This window comes from Selaginella moellendorffii, unplaced genomic scaffold (assembly GCF_000143415.4).
Source record: "Selaginella moellendorffii unplaced genomic scaffold, v1.0 SELMOscaffold_7, whole genome shotgun sequence".
Taxonomy (NCBI): Eukaryota; Viridiplantae; Streptophyta; class Lycopodiopsida; order Selaginellales; family Selaginellaceae; genus Selaginella; species Selaginella moellendorffii.
Window position 1 is genome coordinate 1,305,878 of NW_003314268.1, and position 21,455 is coordinate 1,327,332.

The 21,455-nt window shown below is 48.0% G+C and overlaps 4 protein-coding genes across 4 annotated transcripts; 2 read left to right on the plus strand and 2 right to left on the minus strand.

Moving 5' to 3' along the window:
- Window positions 1-4,927: 4,927 nt before the first annotated feature.
- LOC9652773 (helicase sen1) lies at window positions 4,928-7,648 on the minus strand. Its single transcript, XM_024671219.1, has 8 exons — window positions 6,905-7,648; window positions 6,518-6,841; window positions 6,113-6,435; window positions 5,996-6,061; window positions 5,835-5,945; window positions 5,653-5,768; window positions 5,466-5,582; window positions 4,928-5,384 (listed from the first exon to the last, which is right to left on the minus strand). The coding sequence occupies exons 1-8, from the start codon at window positions 7,167-7,169 to the stop codon at window positions 4,928-4,930; spliced, it is 1,779 nt and encodes a 592-aa protein (XP_024526987.1). The 5' UTR covers window positions 7,170-7,648.
- Window positions 7,649-10,409: 2,761 nt separating this feature from the next.
- On the plus strand, window positions 10,410-11,594 carry LOC9652774 (F-box only protein 6). Its single transcript, XM_024671220.1, has one exon. It carries the CDS (start codon window positions 10,410-10,412, stop codon window positions 11,592-11,594), a length of 1,185 nt encoding a protein of 394 aa, XP_024526988.1.
- Window positions 11,595-13,652: 2,058 nt separating this feature from the next.
- Window positions 13,653-15,185, plus strand: LOC9652328 (pentatricopeptide repeat-containing protein PPR5, chloroplastic). Its single transcript, XM_002966160.2, has 2 exons — window positions 13,653-14,075; window positions 14,342-15,185. Exons 1-2 carry the CDS (start codon window positions 13,653-13,655, stop codon window positions 15,110-15,112), a joined length of 1,194 nt encoding a protein of 397 aa, XP_002966206.1. The 3' UTR covers window positions 15,113-15,185.
- A 111-nt stretch (window positions 15,186-15,296) lies between these two features.
- LOC9652329 (pentatricopeptide repeat-containing protein At2g13600) lies at window positions 15,297-17,878 on the minus strand. The gene has a single exon (XM_024671221.1). It carries the CDS (start codon window positions 17,876-17,878, stop codon window positions 15,440-15,442), a length of 2,439 nt encoding a protein of 812 aa, XP_024526989.1. The 3' UTR covers window positions 15,297-15,439.
- Window positions 17,879-21,455: the final 3,577 nt, after the last annotated feature.

Genomic DNA, 21,455 nt, shown 5'->3' on the forward strand with positions numbered 1-21,455 from the left:
GCAGTCGTGGCAAGTGGCAGTGAGCTCTAATGTCCGTGCTTTGCCAACTTTGAAGCGACACTAAAGAATTGCAAGTTTTTGAGCAGCATTGGCGCTCGAAAGAAACTCCATGATTTCCTGAAACTTGATAAGAAGTTTGTAGGTAAGAAAAGGCCATTGTATTCTCGGCATAGTGTATCACTAGAATGAAAGACGTAGAGAAACAAAGACTGGACTTCGCGATCAATTGGCAACTTTTGCAAAATCCGTAGCCAACCTGCAAGAAAAGCCCTGATCAATCGATCGAGAGAAAGCGACCAATATGGGGAGATTTCCCATGCTCTCAACCCCAGAGTTTGTAGATATCTCACCAGCGCTCCCACGGCACGCTCTCATTCTCGTGTTCAGCCCCCGGTTCTGAAAGCATTATATTACTCTAAACTACTGTACAGTTCGGGTGGTATGGCTTCCAACTCTAGTTGTTCCGTATCGAAGGTACATTTCGCCATTGCATCCAATGGTTTGCTACGCCCGGTACCAATCCTCCTGGGCGGTGCAACCCCGGACCGAGAATGCAATCACTTGCATCATCAAGCTCGCCTTCTTCTTTGCCTTCGTGATTGTCCACATCGCATCGCGCAAGAACACTGGATCCAGATCTTGGTTGCTGCTGTGGCCCCTCGCGACCGTCGTCTGGTCGCCCAGGCGATCTCGTGGGGTGCTCGTCCGGTAGTCATCGTCGGCACTCTCGCGGTGCGCGGCGGCGGCGGCGTGAGAAAGAACAGCATGGCGGAGGAGAGATCCCGCTGAATCCACTGCTCGACCTCGGCCATTCCAAATCGCTGGAGCTCCAGGACGTCCCTAGATTTCGTTCAGCGTCTGGCAAGGATCTCCGTCTCCTCCTGGTGCTCGTAAGAACCATAGCGCTCATGTCTTCGTGCGCCCCAAAGGGACTCTTCGGCTTCGTGGAGCTTCCAGGCTTGCGAGAAGCAGCCCCGGCTCGCGAATTCGGCCAGCATCCAGATGCCTACCAGTCGCCTCGCAGACGAATTTCATGGTCGTGCAGGACAAGCGGTTGAGGGATCCTCATCAGCATGAAGATCATCAAGCTCCAGGCGTGGAGCACCGGGAGGAGGAGCTGGGATCCCAAGCTACACTTTCTCGGTGATCATCGAGGTGGGTTCTTGTGTTTCTGTCCTTTAGATTTCTAAGGACAGTAAGATAGTCGAATCGATTCGATGGCCGCGGCCTCGAGCAAGCGAGCGCCCGCAAGGATTGTATCGCATTTCAATCCCTTCCTCTGGTCCAGAGCGCGCCGTGGCAGGCGCAGTGGCGAAATCTCCTCGCCGGGGTCTCGATCATCGCCATCACAATGCTCGATGGCGCGAATCTATGCCCTTGATTTCCTCCACCAGTGATGGCAGCATATACCCGGGCCGGGCATCTCCATCTAATCGAAGAACAGGTCAACGTCAATGGTGCGACTAAGTTAGGGTAAGCGAAGTGTGGAAGAAGGATGGCGCTGCCGGCCGTCGCGGTGCTGCAGCTACTGTCGCTCCGACGCAGACCACTGGCGCAGCCGTTGTTGCTGTCCCTCCTCCGACGCTGACGCCTGACACGGCCCAGATTTCTGCTGGTACGCCTGGCCCGGTGTCCAAAACCAAGTTACTCAAGCTTTATTTAAGGCCAGAGACCGACTAGCCAAAGAGTGGGAGTATCGTGTCTTGAGGACATCGAGCGGTTTTTCACCTCTCTCGCTCAAGAGCTCCCGGACGGCCACATAAAACAAGCTCTCATCCACTGGCTTGCTGCGTCCCGAATCGCTCACATCAAACTCCTCGGGGCACTGGTAATACCCAGGCACAGTTGGCAACAAATAAGGATTTTGCTGAGGCTGTGCTGGTTGGTGCCACAGTTTGAAAAACGGGGCCAAAGTAGCTTACAACTTTTACAGGTGATTTATTTTAGAAAATTTTACAATTAGAACTAAGAGATGCTTTCATTATGCCCACCCTTGGGACATCTGTTACTACTGCGCTCTGGGGATGATGTGAAATCTGTCGCTTTCATCCCATACAAACTCCCTTGCTACAATAATTGCTGTGTAATTTGTTGCAATGTAATTTGTTGCAATGCAACCTAAATAAATAGAGTTTAGACAGGTAAAGCACTATAGTGCTTGTTAGATTATAGTGAGAATTTTAGTTCTCTAAAAGCTCCTGGAAACTAAAATGAACTCTAAATCATAAAATACCTTTGTAGGCAATACCACAATTATATCAGACTGAAAACAATATCAGAATAATTATACTTGTAGCAAGCGAGAAGACTCAACCTGTGAAGAGAAGCCAGGCTGACCATCGCCTCCCAGGTCGCAACCTTCTAGTTCCAAAGTACGAGGCTAAGTCAAGCCCCATTTGATTCTCTAAGCACCAAAAGTATTACTTAATGGATGGAGCCAAGCAATACAGAAACTGTCCGCTATCTTCCTCGCTCACATCCATTCTATACCACTGGAGGCTAACCTGGTCAAATGCAAGGATTACTTGGTCCATAAGAATAGCCATGTACCTGGACCCTTTGGCATGAGCAGGATAAATGGATCCAACATAATTATCCAGGTTGCTACAGTCGGATTTGCAATACTTTGGGCAGAAAGGAAGCCATTTCATCAGCTGATTGTCCCACCAGTAAATCTCAACCTCATCATTCACAAGAGGTGCCACATAGTCCCCAGAGTACACAACCAAGAGCATGAGCTCATTGTGGAAGCCTTTGAAGCACCGGCAAATGCCATTGGGAAAACCCCATGGGAAATTCTCATGCGTGATTCCCTCAGGCCTTGTGAAACTGGGGTGCTGATACAGATTATCTTCTGCATAGTCGTATATATCGCCCAGCGGAGTTGTGACGCGGTTGTCTACGTGGTACGCGGCTTCCCAACCCCCTTGTTCTATACGCTCCACACGGTCGAATGAATCCATCTCTCTCTCCACGTTGCAGCTCTGAACCCAGACCTTGCTCTTTGACGTGTACATAAACTTGTCAACCAGGAGTGTAAACTCCCCAGTCTCTGGAGCGTCCGCAATCAGATAGAAAGACAACCAGAACCGAACCGTCCCGTTCTTGTACCAGTTGTAGCCAGGATGCCAAGGGATGGGAGCCCAAATCCCAGTCAAGGGGCTCCCAACAAACCCCTGCTTCAAATCGAAATTCTCCACATACATGAGGTTGGAGTCTGTGGCCATGATTTCGAAACCCTCCTCGATCCTGACGGGCCTCAACTCTTGTTTGTGAGGCACCCACGCGTGCAATTTACCTGAGCCCGGCACCAGCACTAGAGACTCGCCCGCAAGATCCCTGTCAATCTCAACCGGGGCCATGTTACCCTAGGCTTTAGGGTTCAGACCAGCCTAATTATAGCTCTCCGAAAAGGTATTGTAGCTTGCTTGATCGAACGAATCAGAGGCTATCACCTCCAAGTTGGCATGTTGAACACTTCATGCAGGCTGCAGCCTGCAGATCTTTCCTTGCCCAATGCAGTCTTTGTTATACTCCTTGAGCAAGTAAACCAAGAATCAGCTTCACCGCATCTATGACTATCTAGCTGCTCGACCCTGTCGTTCAACACTCTTGCAGCTCCTCATTATTTAGAGCACGAATGTGGCCTTGGAACTATAAGCTACACAAATCAGGAAACACATCAATAGAAAACTAAGCCAGAGAGCACACCAAAACTGCACACTGTAATCAATCTGTGCCTCCTCACTCCCCGATTTATATCCTCTTACTGGAGCTGGCAGAGGACTGAAAGCATTTTGCATTGCATTACCAAAGATGGTTGTGGCTTGAGCTGCACATCTTCCAGTCCATGTCCTCTTCCCTACGTACATGCTTGCACGGGAAGAGCTCAGAAGTCAGCTCTCGTGTGTAGTGATGCTTGCCTGAAATGTACAAAGCAAACCTATGTTGCTTGAAAAGGAGCGGAGACGATGGAATAGTGCTCTTCTTCCAAGAAGAATTCCTATCCGCAGCGTATCAATCAAGAGCGAGGGATCCGGTCCATGGAAGCAGCAAAAAAAACTGTGTAACGATCGATACCTTCTCCATTTTCCGAGCTCCAAAAGAAGCTTGGCAGCAGAGAAACCCGTCACAAGAGGAAGTATAAGCATAGCCGACTCAAGCGACCATTCCCATCCAGGAAAGGATGGATCTTCTCCATACCGTGTACAAACGTGCCTGCTGCCGAGATTATTGCTTCGTCAACTCCACGGGAAGCCTCGATGCGTTGCTTCAGCTCTGAAAGTATCACGTCCAACCTCTCCTCCAGCCGAAGGCATGGCATTCGCTTCTCAGGACCATCTTCGAAGCTCACGAACACATCTTTTGTTCTCCACTTCCCTCCGCCAGGGATAAGCGTCTTGTGCCACTCCTGCAACAGTTGAATCGATAGAAACTCCCTGCCAAGAAAAGTGAGCAAAGATCTACAAAGCTTGCATCTTTGTTATCTTACTCCTTGACAGCCGCTCCCATGCATAGCTTCAAAGCGTTGTAAAATGCGCGTAGCTCCTTGTACTGCTCCGTCTTGAAACTCAAGTCGCCATAGATTGCTCCCACTGTTTGCTCGAACGAAAACGCTAAACTGTCGCAAAACCGGTTAGATCTCACTGTTGCGGAAACTGAATTGCGGCCTCTTTGTCTCAATAGCCCTGGAAAGAATAAAAAAGACACTTCAGAGAATTGGAAATTCTTGGCGATCGACGCACCTGAAAACGCTGCCAGTTGTTCCGAGTAGAACTCCCTACTCCACAAGAAATCCTAGCCGACGCTCCCGCCAATCCTGTCATGGGTCGATCGATCGGAGAATGTAGATAGTGAAAGCTCACCTTGACGAAGAAGCCGCATCAAGCCCTACCTTCGGCAAAGCCGTGGTGAACGAATAGCGCCGTCACGCGAAAAAACGCTTCCCGCGGGCTTCACTAGCAGCCGTTGGATAAGCCAAGCTGGAGCAATCTTTATCGTTAATACGTTCTGCAGAATAAAACCGTTGGATCGATTTAGTTGTCAGCTGAAGCTGTGTAAGCCGTTGATTGCGCTGTGGTAGGGCTACAGTCTTGGGAAGAGCTTTCCAGTCGGGATTTCTTTCGAGCGTCCTCGCATTTCCCACGACCCAGAGCGAAAACTTGGCCCTCGTCAGTGCTACGTTCATGCGCCTTACGTCCGCGAGGAATCCCACACCAGCTTGAGAGTCTCCAAACGAAGCACGCACTGTCGAGAGGACGATGATGTCTGCCTCTCGCCCCTGGAACGAATCCACCGTGTTTACGTCGATCCCCGAGTGTAAACTCCTCATGTTTTCTTGGAGAACTTTTCTCTGCTCCTGGTATGGAGTGATCACTCCAATCCTCCCGGGGCGTACTTCCTCCAGATACCTGGAAAAACCGGTTGATATCTTTCTAGCAACTTCGTGAAGGAATGTGGAGTACCTCTCTTTGAGAACACGAAGGAGTTGAAAGATAAACTCTGCCTCGTCGGGATTGGTAAGCGACTGCATCGAGCCTGGCCTTTCCTGCCCGTCTCGAATGTCAAAAAAACCTGTATGGCTCGAAACGCCTGTGCAATTCCAATTGAAACAGTCTTCTTTCATGAATTCAAAAGCTCAAGCATACGAACCTTTCGCGGTGGAAGGGAGCGCTTCGGTTGCCATGTAGAACAGTGCTTCCATCTTTGAGCTGGCCATCGTAGTAGTGTGTCGATGGAAAGCTTCGAATCTCAGGGTGCATGCGATACTGTGGAACCAGAACGAGAAAACTTGATAAAATGCAAAAAGACTTCCAAAATCAAAATCAACCGACCTGCGTTGTTAACATGCTGACCGGGAAACTCTCGAACATACTGCAGTCAAACAGGAGCCTTGATGCTGGAACCGAGAGAACAGTCGCTGGTAGCTGTTTAGGATCCCGAATCTGGAAAACTTCTAGTAAATATATCGCAAAATACTCCCGTAGCACTTTACCAGGATGCACTTCCCACGAGTCGCTTTCAACAGCTGAAGCGGTATCAGAGTTGATGGTTCCACGGCCTAAAAGTTCGTTCGAAAGGCGTCATTCACACTCTGATTTTTCATCCATACCTGTGCAGCTTCATCGATGATCACAGCGTCGAACAGCATCTCCGCGGCCTGCGCGTCTCTCGTTGCAATGAATTCCATCAAAGTCGAGTAAATGTGACCTCCGCAGCCGCTTAGCGTCGTCAGTACCACATCTGCTTCTCTTAAAACTTCAAGCTTCATGGCTTGTTTCTTCTTTCGGTTTGATCCCATAAGAAAGCCATGCTCGCGATTTTCCACCTTGATCAGCTCTGATAAAAGCAGTCTCTGCTGCTCTTGAAGACCTGCTAGCTTGTCAAGTTTCGGAATCCCATCCTGACTTTCCACCTCGGCTGGAGCAGCTAACGCTTGCATATTACCCAGGACTTCATCGAGCTTGGACCTTAGTTCCTGTGGAGAGTGTGCATTGTGTACCCCTGCATTCTCAGCCATTCTCTTCGCCACCAGCCGGTCGATGTGCACAGCCATTGCCTGGGAATGCACCCTCTTCGTGTCCCCGACGCGGACAATAGAGGGCCAGTAAGTCCCTCCATCGTAGTTGTAGACGCCATGCTTTGAGATTCTTGTCACCAGTTCGTCCACTGCTGCGTTGGACTGAGATCCTTGTAGCTTTCAGCTTATCTCGGAACTCAGTTTGGTGGTTATCTGTTAGCACGTCTAGCATCTCGTGTTCCTCGGCTTTGCCAGCCTCCTCGTTTGCATGGGCCAGCAATGCGCTCACAATGCCGAGGATTGTTCTTGTCTTTCCAGTTCCTATTACAAGCAAAGAAAAAACAATTGAATGGTTTATATCAAGAGAACGCGAAAGCCGTTTACCTGGTGGCCCTTGTATGAGAGAAATCATCTGGTCGGCGACAGCAGCGATAGAGCTCAGCTGACTCTCGTTGTACTCGCGTCTAAGCTTTGACCGCAGTTGTGGTGGAAGGCTTTGAGTTCTTGATATTTCTCGTGGAGGAGAAGCCGAGAGTATTGTTTCCAGTAATGGAAACAAGTGCATCGCCGCCATAGCCTGCTGCTCGCGGATGAACGTCGTCACGGACGTAAGCTTGTTCAGATGCCACGTACTTTCCGTCACTAGCATCTCTCGCAACTTGGAAAGCCTTTCGCAGCTGTGAGGAAGATAAACCTTGACGAGAAGGTTGTTTCTTTTCTCAACCTGCAATGCAAAGAGATTCTTTTAGAATGCATCAAGCTCTGGAGCGTTTACTCATCTTGCCGATCATGTGAGAAGTCCGAGCTGGATCACGTAGAAGTATCAAATCGTTCTCTGCGAGTTTAACGGTGTGGCCGTCAAACTCCACAAGGTGAAAGTAGCCTTCCTGCCGCAAGGAAAACGCTGTGACAACGTCGGAGCGCGACAAATCCATTGTCTCGAGAGACCTTTCAAGGTGTGCCTTGAACTCTTCGAAGCAAAGCGGCCGGAAGATCTCTAGATAATGCTTGTAGCTTTGAAACGTCAATGGAACTTCCAGGAGCTCCTCCGAGTGATCTCCGTGCATGCTCCAGATGTCTAGCGATAGAACACGCTTGTGCCATTCGTCCAGCATCGCTGGAAACGCAGCTCGATCATAGAATTCCTCGACCTTGCCCTCCAAGCGTTGCTTCTTGCATGATGGAACATCTTGCGACACAGGTCTCTTTTTTCGGTCGGAGGCCACCTCGGGTTTTGCATATTGATCACTCGCCGTCTCTTCAGTGGCCGTCTTCACACATTCATCAGTCATCGCCTCTTGGATGACCACCTCCTTGTTGACATATTCTTCGTCGGTCAGGTCGAGTATAGCGTTGCTCTCTGTTGCTTCGGACGAGTATACCGTTTCGTCAAAGATCTTCACAAGCTTTTTCAAACCGTGGAGAATAGTCCTCTGATCTGCGTTCCTACAACAAATATATGAAAATGGTTAAGCTCAAAGCTAGCATTCATTTGCTCACCGAAAAAGTGCCAAACTTTCGACAAGCTTTCCAGAAGCATTGTTGCCTGCGAGAAGCATGTTTTATTTAAAATTGAAGGATTTTCTCTTATCACTCCTATATCCAATGTCTATATCAAACAAAAAAGGAAGTTTTTACTTATTGTTGCTCTTTATATTGATGACTCACTCTTGATTAGCAACAACTATAAATATTTACAAATTTTCAAGGTTAAGCTTGGAAAAGCTTTTGCTATGGAAGACTTTGGAGAAGTTTGATATTTTCTTGGTCTTGAGATTCCTTCACATTTCTCAACAACAATATTTAACAAAGGTACTTGAGAGTTATGGATATATTAATAACATTAAATTCTTGACAAAAGTTGAGTGTCCTTCTAGCAAGAAAGAGCATCAAACTATGGCAAAGGTACCATTTTAAAATTTTCTTAAGAGTTTAATATATGCTATGGTGTGTAGCTGTTCAAATTTAGCTTATGTTATCATCACTCTTAGCCAGTTTTCTGTTAATCCTAGCAATAAACATTGGGACATGGCCAAATTTGTGATTAAATCTATGATGTGTTATGTGAAGAAAACTCTTGCTTTTAGAGTGTTGTATAGCTCATGTGATGGCTTTCTCTTGTTGCTTATAGTGACAGTAGCTTGTCAAATGATAAAGATAGCTATAAATCCACAATAAAGTTTTGTTTCCAGCTTGGAACAAGCTTTGTTATTTGGGCTAGTAAAAAGCAAATTCACATTACTCTTTCCTCTACAGAAATAAAATATCTTGCTACCTCAGTTAGGAAATTCTTTGGTTTCAAGAATTTCTTGGAGCTCTTAGACAATCCCTCACACCAATTACCCTCCATGTTAACAACCAGGGAGGTATTGATTTGTGCAATAGTGAAGTGCAACATTATGTTAGGGATTTAATATATATAGGTTTGCTAATGGTTCAGCATGTTTTTTTCTTGACAACAACTTGTTGACATCTTTACCAAACCTTTGGCTAAAGTTTTATTTATGGAACACAAGAATTCTATTGAAGTCGTTGCCAAGCCTTAATTGAGGAGAAGGTAGTAGCAGCAGTCACACCTTTAACTTTAGCAAGAGTGTTGAAACTAAAATCTAAAATGTGATATGCACTTTGAATCATGGAGATCAAGGGCCATATTCAATAGCAAATTTCAAGAGAAATTCTTGGATATAGCTAATATATAGCTAGTGTCCTTCTAAAAAAATCCTATTCCTCATTCTAACTCTTTGTCAATTGAGTGTCAAGTTTGCATGTCACTCCATTTTAGACAGTCAACAATCTATGCGTAAAGAGTTAACTTTGGGAGAAACCACCAGCCCAAGAAGCTCTTCCATGTTTACAAGGACCTCTTGCAGTTGACCAGGAAAAGAGAAATGTTAGGGATTCAATTAAAATATAAAAACCCCTTCAACATGAAAGGATAGGAGCTGCCACCTCTGCTGCTCTTCAAAGAGCTGGTAGAAAAATACCTTTTTCACCAAAATGTTGTTTTGTCGTGGCTCACATCCTCGTGCTGCATCTCACATGATGATTTCTCTCGTCCTTGATTTTGTCTTACATTGGTTCTCAATGATTTTTGTTCAAGATTTTATCCGTATATGTGGTTTGACCACAGGCCGGTTAGAAGTGGGGGGGTGGCACATGTGGTGGCTAGTTTTATGGATGCTCTCCTACATCCTTGTGAGCCACAGCCAAGAAGCCAGTTCTTCCGTTCTGTGCATATCATAGCATTCCATGACATGGGATCATGCTCTGGAAAGAGCTCCTCAAGATGCCCATTTGCTGGATGCATTGTTGTGAAAGCAACGCATTGAATCACTCTCTTCTCTTTACTCAATTTCCCAGTTTGTGCACGAGATGACAAAAGAGAAGTGTGGGCATTACCTAAAACACAAACATTACTTCATGAATATTACCAGTTCAGGTATTTGCCGACAAGAAAGTGAACCAGTGTCCTGAGTGAAATATGGTAAAAAAAACTTTTCTTGCTCACTTGGTGTATAAGTGGAGAGAATGGTGTTCCACGAAACAAGATCTGGCATGGTCAGCTCGCTAAAAACAATTTGCATTTTCATAAAAAATACTCGTTTTGGGCATAGCAGCAATCACCGATGTGGTTTCATACTCAATCCAGCATTCTTGATCGATAAGCCCAGATTGACATACGATCTCAACATGACAGTCCTTTACGAGGCATCCTATCAAAGAAGTGCGTCGAATATGCTGTTCTCCCGGTTAAAATTTCAAATGTGACGAAGATGCCAGCATATGCTCTGGCAAGGCTTAGGCTCGAATCCAACGCCCAACAGCACAACCCTCACGAATATTCCCCACATTCGAGGGTTTCGAGGGAAGAATAGAGAGCGCAGCGATGGCGGCGAGGGAGCGGAAGCAGGGATCGGCGGCGGCGCAGGGGTGGAGCGAATTGCCATCGGATCTCCTGGAGCGCGTGTGCCTGCGGCTGTGCGTCGCGGACGTGTGCCGCCTCCGCGCCGTGTGCCGGGAATGGTCGCTCTTCCTCCGCTCCGCCCAATTCATGCACAACCACGCCACCGCCACCGCCGCCGTCGCCCCGCCCGCGCCCCACCAGCGCTGGATCGTCGTCTACACCGACCAGATGTACGCCTTCGTCAATGGCCGCCGCTGGCTGCCCGTCTCCTCCCCGGCGGCGTACCGCCACCACTGCCGGATACCGCGGCGGCACGAGGAGGAGTACCAAGCGGACGTCGTGGCGGACGGCGCCATGGTTTGCGTGTCGCGGCGGAGCTTGATCAACGACAACTCGGTGAGAGAGGTATTTGTCTACAACCCCGTCGCCAAGCTCCGCCTGGATCTCCCCAAGCTCCAGCTCAAGCTGGAAGAAGAAGACGATCGCCAGGAGTGGCCGAGGTGGCGACCGTGGGCTCTCTCCTCCGGCCCCGGGAGGAGCTTCAAGCTCCTCTTCCTCCGCTACCAGAGCTCCCAGTTCTATCTCTTCGACGCCGATCGAGCCGAGTGGCTCCTCCGGACGATGCCGCGATCGATGATGCTGGAGACGGTCCAGCACGACGACTTCTCCCAGGCCGCGACGTGCATCGCCGGCGTGGCCTACTGCGTCAACTGGGATCGCAGCGCGCTGCTCACGTACAGCGTGGACAAGGATTCGTGGGGGAAGATCGACACGCCGCTCACTCGCCACTCGAGGAACTATCTGCTGATCGAGCCGCAGATCGTCAAGGGGCCCAAGCTGGCGCCGATGTTGGTGGCGGGAGTGAGGAAGCGGCGGAACGCATGGCTCCACCCGAGGTGGCGGAGGGACGCGGACGATCAGGCGGATGTTGTGAGCATTTGGGAGCTGGACACGGGCTCCATGACTTGGAGCAAGATCTGCGAGAAGGCTTGCGAGCTCACGTCGTATGCTCTGGCCGGGAACGAGCAGCACATCTTTGTCATCCCTCACGGGAATGGGGAGGTTCTTGCGTATGACACGGCGAGTAAGTTGTGGGAAACGAGGCCGGCCATCCCTTCGCACGATTGTTTCAGCATGGCCACCTTTTCGCTCGAGGCGAGGTTCTAGCGCAAAGCTTTTCCAGGGTGTACATTACATTTGAGATGCAGGAATAAAAGTTTCCTCACAGGAAAAAAAAAAAAAAAAAAAGATTTTGAGATTATTTGCGACTTGACAAATTAATAAGAAATGAATACGCCTTAATCGAAGGTTGATTTCCTCTTCCTGGTCAGCTGGTCAACGCAAAAGAGCTTCTCGGGCTGGTTCCCGAGGTTGACTCTCTGTGCATAAACTTCGACAGTTGACCGTCCAAAATGGATTGACTGACGGATACGCTTCTTCCATGTCAAGATCTTCGCTAATGTCAAACGGTAACTCATGTAAACGCTCGCACTCGGGATCGGTTGTGTGCTTTGGTGCGGATTCGCCACTCGAACTGAAGAGCTCTACCATCGTTTCTCTCTGATCGGAGTGCAGCAGTCCATAAATGTTGGAGACCGCATGACTCTCTTGAATCGATCCCCCTTTCCTCACGTATACGGAAGGTTTTTCTGCATTTCTCAACTCCGTCCTCGTTCACGAACTTCTGGTCTATGGGATCACCTGGAACAACTAACGCCGTACCATTTCTTGGAGATTCTTGAGACACCAGAAGCGCTTCCAAACCCGAGTGCCACTGCGCCTTTGCAAATGGCAGCACTCGGAGTTGGAGGAGAGATCACCTCCTTCGTTATCATATACCTCTCTATAATCTTCTTCATTAAGTATGGGCTCTCTGCAAATCCACCAACCACAAATATGTGTTTCATGCTTGCGTCCACCTGCTTGTCGATGAGAGCTATAACCTTGTTCACTTCGGTGTCAACACATAGCCCTCAGCTCTGATCTCCTCGTCATGATCCTGTGCATCTCCCAGCTGCTCATCAGACTTCTTACACGCTTCGACAGCCTCCGGGGAAGCTCAAACACCTTGAAACCAATTCCATTGAAGCTGCTCTTCCCAAGTGACCCCAGCCACCACCTTGTGAAGTTGGATCGTCAAAGCTCTCCAAGCACCCAATTTTCTCTTGAGAAAATCTAGGAAGTTCCTGTCAACGTAAGTCCCTCCTCCCAGCTCCCCAGAACTGCGTAGAGCCTGAGACTTTGATTACGATTTGAGGAGGGAAATTTTCTTGCTCGTCACTGCCAGGAAATAAGTTTAATGGTTTACTTTAATGCTAATTATGTAAGTATGTAAAAAAAACATATTTATATTTATTTCAAATAATTAGATAATTACTCCGGGCGCTGGGTACGCGATGATGGAAACCCCTTGTTCCACCGATGGAGCGTTCCAGTGCCAAGAGAATGGGCATAGTTCTTAAAGAGCTTAATAGCTGGAAGAGGCAGACTTTTGTGCTGATGTTAATAAACATGATTGGAAGCTAAATCACAAGAACAAATACCAATAGTTTATATGCAATAATTCAAAGGACTATTTATATTTTGACAGTAATCATTTTACTGAAGCTGACAACTAAATGATGTTGAAATTTTTTTAGTATAAATCTTATGCCAAGCTAAACCCTAAAACCGGCAAAGCTCATAGTTTCTTCCTCTCTAGATTTACAATCCCAAACCCACCACCAAAGCCTTAGAAAGTGCTTTTTTTTTAATTGGTGGCGGTGGAGGCGATGGCGATGGCGCTGGAGCTGGCGATGGTGATTTCGGTGCTCGAGCTCCGCGATTACCAAGAGGAGGAGGAGGATTATCATCGGGATTAGCGCCACCTGCCCCGCGATCGCCGCCTTCGCCATCGCCATCGCGATCGCCCCGGCTGAGCACACCGTCAAGAATGCCGCATTGGCGGCCTATGAAATTCTCTCCATGGGGATCCATGGCAGTAGCAGTGTCCTTCGCCGTGCTCGTCCTGGCGGCATCGTCGTTCCTCTCGAGCACCAGCGGCGATCTTCTCTCCAGGCGCTTGTCCATGCCCCGGGCGCGGAGAGCTACGCGACCGATCGATCGATGGAGTGGGCTCGCTAGAAATATTTTGCCTGTCGGCAAAACCTCGCGTGACAGCGTCGTATGACGTGGACAACGTACTTTTGCTTCCCTGTCCGCCACGTGGCAAAGCTATAAACCCTAATGGCGCTGCGAGCGCGCGCGGCGGCGGGATTCTCTCACGCTCGTCTCGATTCGAGGCTGTTCTTCCGGGGATCGATTGCCAGGTCTGGATTTAGCTGCATTGCCACTGCGACTGCGAGCGGCTATGGCTACACGGTGGAATCGTGGAGCGAGACGCCATACTTGGAGCTCGTTCTTGGCCTCCGCCCCGAGGGGCAATCCATGACAGCGGGCGCTGGATCCACGCTCGCCGCCGTGCGAGCGAAGCGGCCGAATCCAGGATATTACGGCAGGCTCATGAGAATGCGGCTCGAGAATGCTTCGTCCATGGGGGCGCGCGAGGCGATCTTGGACAAGAAGAGCTACGTGAGAGATTTCGAGAGCTTCTGGATTCCTATGCTGGGCGATCTCATGGGAGGGGATTATCACCACTACAGTTTAGAGGTACGCAAGAATCTTAGATTTTTTCTCTTATTTTCTAGTTTCTTTTGATTTGCTATGTTCTTCGTGGCTGTTCTTCCAGCTTTGCTTATGAGTTTCTTGCTTTTCTTGCCATCAAACTTTGGTGTTGTTGGTCGGGATTTCTTTTGGTTTTCTCGTTGTTTCCGTGCTCGTATCTTTCATGCCTGATCGAGTCTGATCTTGTCGGTGACATTCTTTATTGTTTCGTCCTCTCCATCCATCGCGTTCTTATATCACGGTCGTGCCAGGTTTTTACATGGCTCACGAACAATCCAATGGTCCTACTATCGGCCAAGAGACCGCAGCTTGAGCAGCTCTACGCGACGATGATCTCTTACGCCGGAGTCGTTGGGAGCCTGAGGCTAGCACGCATCTGGTTCGACGATCTCAAAGGCAAGGGGCTCAAGCAATCGACGAGGTGCTGCAACGCTCTCATCCTCGCCTACGCCAAGAAAGGTGACGCTCAAACCGCGCTCTCCATCCTCGAACAGATGAAAGCCTTCCGCAAGGGGTGCTCGCCAAACGCAGTCACGTTCTACATCCTCATCGCCATGTTTGCGAGGCTGGGCGACTCGCCAGGCCTCGCAAATCTCCTGGGCGACAGCGAGTGCTCGAGCTTTCGTCCCGACGCCATGACTTACAACACTCTCCTCTGCGGCTACTCGAAGATGGGAATGCCGGAGGATTTCGACAAGACACACGGGGAAATGATGGAGGATCTGGAGGAGGAACTTAGCGAGGAGAGCTACAACGCGTTGCTCGTTGGATGCTCGCGGCTGGATCGTCTCGACGAGCTCCAGCGCTGTGTGGGGGAGATGCTAGCCAGGGAGATGAGTCTGGCATCGCCGGTGGTGGCGGAAGAGATCGCCAAGGCTTACAGAAGAAATCGATGGGTGGAAGGATTGGACACGGTGATCCAGCTCGAGGAAAAGAGTCCCGGGATTTCTCCAACCTTCCAAAGCTTTGTAAATGCTTGCAATGACGATTTAGAAAAAAAGGAGGCGCTTGTTTCAAGATAAGTTTTCACGTTTTTTTTCACTACAATCCATGTGATTAACTTTGAATACTATTTTGTGTGGTCTCTTCCAAGCCTTTTCCAGAATATGGACTCACTGGTTGTGTCCACTGGAAGGATTTCTTTCTGCTGGCATTCATGGTATGTGGCAAACAAAAGCTGCGACAAAAGAAAAATCCGAACAAGAATTTAATAGAGGCTGCAAATTAGAAAATTTATTGATATTATTGTCCAGGTTGAACTTTTGTGCTCTAGTCAATAAGAACGCTGACCAAATAATGTTGACAATTTTGAACGTTGACCAGATTCTGGAAATAGATAAACCCTAAACCTAAACCCCGACCTTTAAATCTAAGCTCGACATGCACTCGTGCCGCCCAATCTCCGCATACATATTGGACAGCAGCACCGTTGACCCCGCAAAACCCGGGCTAATCCCAACCGCGTTCCGTGCCGCCACGGCCCCCCGCCGCGCGTCCCCATGCACCTTGCAGCACCCCAGCAGCGTGTTCCACGCCACCACATCCGGCTGGAACGGCATATTCCTCACCACGTCCTCTGCCCGCCCGACAAACCCCGCCCGCCCCAGCACGTCCACCATGCACTTCCAGTGGTCGGGCCACGCCGCCAGGCAGTGGTCCTCGACCATGGACACGAAGAAATGCCGCGCCTGGGCGAGCAGGCCGGCATGGCTGCACGAGTTGAGGATGCTGACGTAGGTGACGCTGTCGGGCTGGACGCCCTCGAGGTGCATGTCGCGGTAGAGGAGGATGGCATATTCGGCGTGGCCGTGGTGGGCGTATCCCGCCACCAGGGAGCTCCACGTCACCGTGTCGCGGGCTCTCATGCGGTGGAAGGCGGCGGTGGCGTCTCCCATGCTGCCGCAGCGCGCGTACATGCTAACCAGCGCGTTGCCCAGGGTGACGTTGGTCGTGGATCCCGCGAGAATCTCCGGATTCGCGGCGCATAAATCGGCGTGGATGCGCCGCCCCTCGGCGAGCTTGCCCAGGCCGGCGTGGGCACACAGGAGAATGACGGCCATGATGCAATCAGGCTTTAGAATGGAGTCCGAGATGGTGGAGGCCGAGGTGTTAGTGGAGTCCGAGCTCTTCACACTCTTTGTGTACAAACTAGAGTCCGAGCTCGCAGAGACCGAGCTCCTCAAGCCCGACTCCATGGCCCTCGAGTTCCCAGCCTTCATCTCCGAGAACAATGCGATCGCTTCCTCGTCGTATCCGTGCTGCACATAAGATCCCATCATCGCGTTCCATGACACCAAGTTCTTCCTCTCGATCCCATCAAACACCCGCCTTGCCTCCTCCAGGCTGCCGCACCGCGTGTACATGTTGATGAGCGCATTCTGGATCTGGATCTTGAGCATGAAGCTGGAGGAAGCAACGCGAGCGTGGAGCTTTCTCGCGAGGCCGACGTCCCCGACCAGTGATCCGGCGTAGATTACGTTGAGCAGCACTACGCTGTCCGGCTGGATCGACTGCCCGACCATCTTGTCGTAGAGCTCGAGAGCTTTGGATCCATTGCCGTGAAAGGTGTAAGCAGTGAGCATGGCCGTCCAGGACACGACATTCTTGCCTGGGATTCTTTGAAAAATCCTCTCGGCGGCCTCTAGATCTCCACACTTGGCGTAGGCAGTGACAAGCGAGTTCTCCACGCTCAAATCCGGAGGAGAGTGCACCGCGGCGAGCTCCAGCTGCGAGTGGATCCGCTTGCACGATCGCAAGCACCTAGTGCTCGAGCAGGCACTTAGAACTCCCAGAAAGCTCACGTCGTCGGGCTTGATCCCTTCCAAGTTCATGCCGTGGAAGAGGCCCATCGCCGCGCAAGATTGTGCGCTCGCAGCAAAGGCTGCGATCATGCTGTTCCACGAGACCCTGTTGCGATCTTCCATCCTCTGGAACACCGAAAGTGCTTCTTCCGCGCTGCTACCCTTCGCATACATCGAAACGAGCGCATTCTGGATCGTGATGTCGCCGTGGAGGCCCAGGTCGATCACGGCGGCGTGGATCTTCCTGCCCCGATCAAGAAATTCCCTGCTGGAGCACGCAGTGATCGCCGCGACGAAGGTCACCGGATTGGGCTGGACGCGAGCTTGGATCATCCCCTCGAGCGTCTCGAGCGCCTGGCGGCAATCCCCCATCTGGGCAAATGCGGTGATCATCGCAGTCCACGACACTACATCCTTGTGCGGTATCTGATCGAACACCGCTCTGGCCTGCTCGATCGCTCCACACTTGGCATACATGTTGAGGAGCGCTGTGCCGACGAACACGCTCTTGCGGAGATCCGGGGAGAGAATTCTCGCGTGGATGGCCATGCCCAGCGCGAGATCCTTGGCGCCGGAGCACGCAGCCAGTGTGCTCACGATCACCATTTCGTTGGGTTCCACATCCATGCGCTGGAAGAGATTGATCGCCTCGCGGCAATGCCCCGCCTGCCCGTAGGCCGCGATGATGCAGCTCCAAGACACCACATCTTTCTTGGGCATCTGATCGAAGACTGCGCGCGCGTCCGCGAGGCTGCTGGTGCCACCACATTTCCTGTACATCTGGATGAGGAGATTACCGAGGTGGACGCTCCGGAGGAAGTGGCCTGTGGCGAGGATGTGATCGTGGACGCGGCGGCCGTCGGCAAGCGAGCGGGAGATGCCGCAGCGGCGGAGGAGGGATGCGTAGAGGGCCGCAGATGGCGATAGCAGCTGCGAGAGCACATCTTGGATGGATGGGAGCACTCGCTTGCTGCATTCTTTGCTCATAAGCCCTATAAGAATCCAAACAATGATATAGAAATAATAATTTAATTTTATTAGAAAAATATTATTTAAAATAATGTTTATTATTACAAGTGTTCAGGATATACTAATTAAGGTTTAAACCTCTCTTTATATACAAGAAGTATGGTAACAGATTCTCAAAGCAACACAAGAATTATAAAACATTTTGGAGTTCAAAGTTCAAAACTAGGAGTAGAGATATTCTCCATAGATTCGAAAGAGTTAAGGTTTAGCCACTACTCTAGCTTGGAAATGCATTTAGTATCGAGGATGGCACAAATGGGCCTCCCGTTAAACACCATCCTGATTCACTCTCTCTCCGCTTACCTGGCGATGACGTGGCATCAGCCCTCCTTTTTGTTTTATCTCCAGCGCACTCCCTCTCCCGTCCGTCGCCGCTGCACACTCCCGCCCGCGGCTATCGCCCGCCCGCGGCTCCCGCCCGCCCGCTCGCCCTCACGGCTCCCGCCCGCACTCCCACCCGCCCCCGCACGTCCGCCCGCGCCCAGCGTGCGCCCTAAAATTACTTCCACGTGGCCACAGCCCCAACACTTAGCCAAATTTCAATCAGCGCGCCCTGGTCCACCCATTCACGCCGGATGGTTGCCCCATAATTGACCTAAAAACGTTTCTGTTTCTTTTATGATCAGGCATGGCAGCAGCACATCAATTTCCAGAGGTAAGCAATCAATTCAATTTCATATTGATTCAAGAAAATCATTTAGGATCCCCCATGGCTTGATGAGGTGCAAGAATTCCATGAAAAGGATTATTTTTGTGCAGATGATTTAGATTGGAATTTGTCTAAATCAAATGAAACTATAGCTCCTATTGTGTATATATTACATAAGGATGTGAACAAGTTTCTAGATGGTGAGAGGAGAAGGGGTGACGGAGTGGATTTTTGGCGATTTTCTAATAAAAATCGTGATCCTGGAGATTTGAAACGACCCAAAAACACAAGCTTTTTATCATTAATCAGGTATATCTTTTTAACAAAATATAATTACTAACTTCATGATACAGGTATTGGTGTGAATATGGAAAACAAGATGCTCGTGAAACATCCTCTATTATGGTTGCTGAATCTACACCAAAGTCAGGATTTGGAAGTAGACCAGGTCGAAGTTCTAATAAGCGAGGCTGCCTTTGCAATTTTTTGGTTAAACAGTTTTACAAATGGCCTGATTATGTGCAGATTACATATTATCATAGAGAACATTGTGATAAGAATGGGATTCCTTGTCATGGTCAACTTGATCCGACTGGGGGAAAGTCATTATTTCCTCAGAAGCTTTCAGCAGATATTCGACATTGGGTGATTCATATGATTCAACAGGATTTCACATCAAATCAGATTTATAATGAGCATATACAGATTGTGGAAAGGAACAAATCAGCTGGTGAACCTCCTCATCGAGATGATTTTCTAACTATGCAAGATATCAATAATTTGCATAGGAAGTATTCGCTTTCAACTTATCGATTACATGAGAATGACGCACAGAGTGTACGTATTTGGAAGAACACAAATCCCGAGAAAGTATTTTTCTATCAGGAAGGTGATCGAGGTAAAGATTGTTTTACTATTGGGATCCAGACAACTTGGCAACTACAAAAGATGGTGGACTTTTCAAATAATAATTTATTGAGTCTTGACGCAACTTTTGGAACTAATCGCTACAAGGTAATATTTTCATTCAGTTTTAAGTGATCAATACTTAATAATTTACAGTTCCCATTATACACCATGCTTGCTTTTGATTATCATGGAAATGGTATTCCAATTGCATGGGTTTTAACTTCCAGTGAGAAAGGAGAACATATGAAGAATTGGATGATAGCTCTTAAAAAACGAGTTTTAGAACACATGCCAAATTGGAAACCACGGGAAATAATGATTGATGATGCTGAAGCAGAGATTAATGCTATAAGGTAATTAATTTGATATGAAATAATTTAATTGTTTTCTTCTATATAGAGCTACATTTAATTGTCAAATTCTATTATGTATTTGGCATGTAAGGAGGAATTGGCTCAAACATATTATTCGTAAGGTGAAATCTTGGGATATTAGGATGGAAATATGGAAACGTCTCGGAGATATTATGTATCATTCAATTCATGCAGCTTTTCATGATGATAATATTATGCAAGCTGAGATTAAACAACTTATTGAACATTTTGAGGTGGATTTTCAAAATGAAGTAGCCTTTATCAAGTATTTTCAAGACGAATGGAAGGACAAAGTTGGTAAGTGAATCAATAATTTAATTTTTATAATTTATTTTAATTTATATTTGATAGATATGTGGGTTGTTGCTGCTCGAAATTTCCCTCATGCTAACAAGGAGACAAATAGTTCGATTGAGGCATTCCATGCAAATATGAAAGCTATACTCTCGTTCGAAAAAAAACATGGTCGCAATCGAAGGATGGATTGGGCAATTCATCAACTTACTACTAAGGTTCATGCGAGGTACTGGTTTACTACTTATTGCAAAGATCATGGTTTTATCCGAAACCATGCATATGAAAAGCTAATCGATGGTGCGATTGTTAAAGCAAGAAATATTAACGATTCTCAAGTAAAATTCGATAAGGACAATACTCACAAATCCTATGTACAATCCTCTTCAGATCCAACTATATGGTATCTTGTTGTCGGAGGTGAAGGACACAGTGATTGGGCTTTTTCGACTTGGTGTAATTGTCCGTGGGCAACCAAAGGAAACTTTTGCAAGCATCAAGCAAAAGTTATTATGTTAAAACAAGGAGAAAAAACCGATTGGACTACAACTAGTTATGAGGTTCAACCATCACAATCGCATGCAATTATAGAACCTGGGCCAGATGATTTATTTTATCGTCATCAAGATTTTGAAGCACTTGACTTGGAAGCTATGACAGAGGTAATTCACTTATTAATTAAAATTTTGAAATACTTATAAAAAATTAAGCAGGAAAACATCCATCAAGATGTTTATCATGAGCAAGAAATTCAGTTGGAGACTACATTAGAGGTAAACTAACATATTTTATAAATGCTAATATATATGAATATTGAGCAGGAAGATATCCATCAAAATATACAGCATCAACAAGAAATTCAGCTAAGGACTACTATAGAGGTAATTTACACTAAATAAATTTTAAATATTGATATGAACTTTAAGCAGGAAGATATCACTCCATCAAAAGTTACAAAAACGACATTACAACAAAAGATGATGGATATCTTACAAGATCTTCCTGATGAAGAAGCTTTTTTATCTATGGTTGACAACGATTTAAAAATGATACAGCAGAAGGTTGCAACTTTTAAAGCCAGGCCAGACGATCTTATTCATCCTGCAACAGAATTTCAACAGCGTGTTGATAGTTATGGTACATCCTTGAAGCGAGCAAAACCTTTGGTGGAAAGAATTACAGGTAAAAGAAAAGCTTCTAGTAGTCCAGAAGCAACTCCTTTTACTAGGTAGAGGAAGACAAGAAAGAAAAGCTCTTTAAACGAAAAACTCAATCTTAGCAAAGAATAAATAAAAAAAACAAACTCTTT

Excerpts from the sequence above, each read along its gene's own strand:
- LOC9652329 (XM_024671221.1), bottom strand. The coding sequence starts at position 17,878 with ATGAGCAAAGAATGCAGCAAGCGAGTGCTCCCATCCATCCAAGATGTG.
- LOC9652773 (XM_024671219.1), bottom strand. The coding sequence starts at position 7,169 with ATGCTAGTGACGGAAAGTACGTGGCATCTGAACAAGCTTACGTCCGTG. Across the intron at positions 6,062-6,112 it reads TCATCGATGAAGCTGCACAG|GCCGTGGAACCATCAACTCT; the intron begins GTATGGATGAAA and ends ACGAACTTTTAG. Across the intron at positions 5,583-5,652 it reads GCTCCCTTCCACCGCGAAAG|CCATACAGGTTTTTTTGACA; the intron begins GTTCGTATGCTT and ends AGGCGTTTCGAG.
- LOC9652328 (XM_002966160.2), top strand. The coding sequence starts at position 13,653 with ATGGCGCTGCGAGCGCGCGCGGCGGCGGGATTCTCTCACGCTCGTCTC. Across the intron at positions 14,076-14,341 it reads ATCACCACTACAGTTTAGAG|GTTTTTACATGGCTCACGAA; the intron begins GTACGCAAGAAT and ends CGGTCGTGCCAG.
- LOC9652774 (XM_024671220.1), top strand. The coding sequence starts at position 10,410 with ATGGCGGCGAGGGAGCGGAAGCAGGGATCGGCGGCGGCGCAGGGGTGG.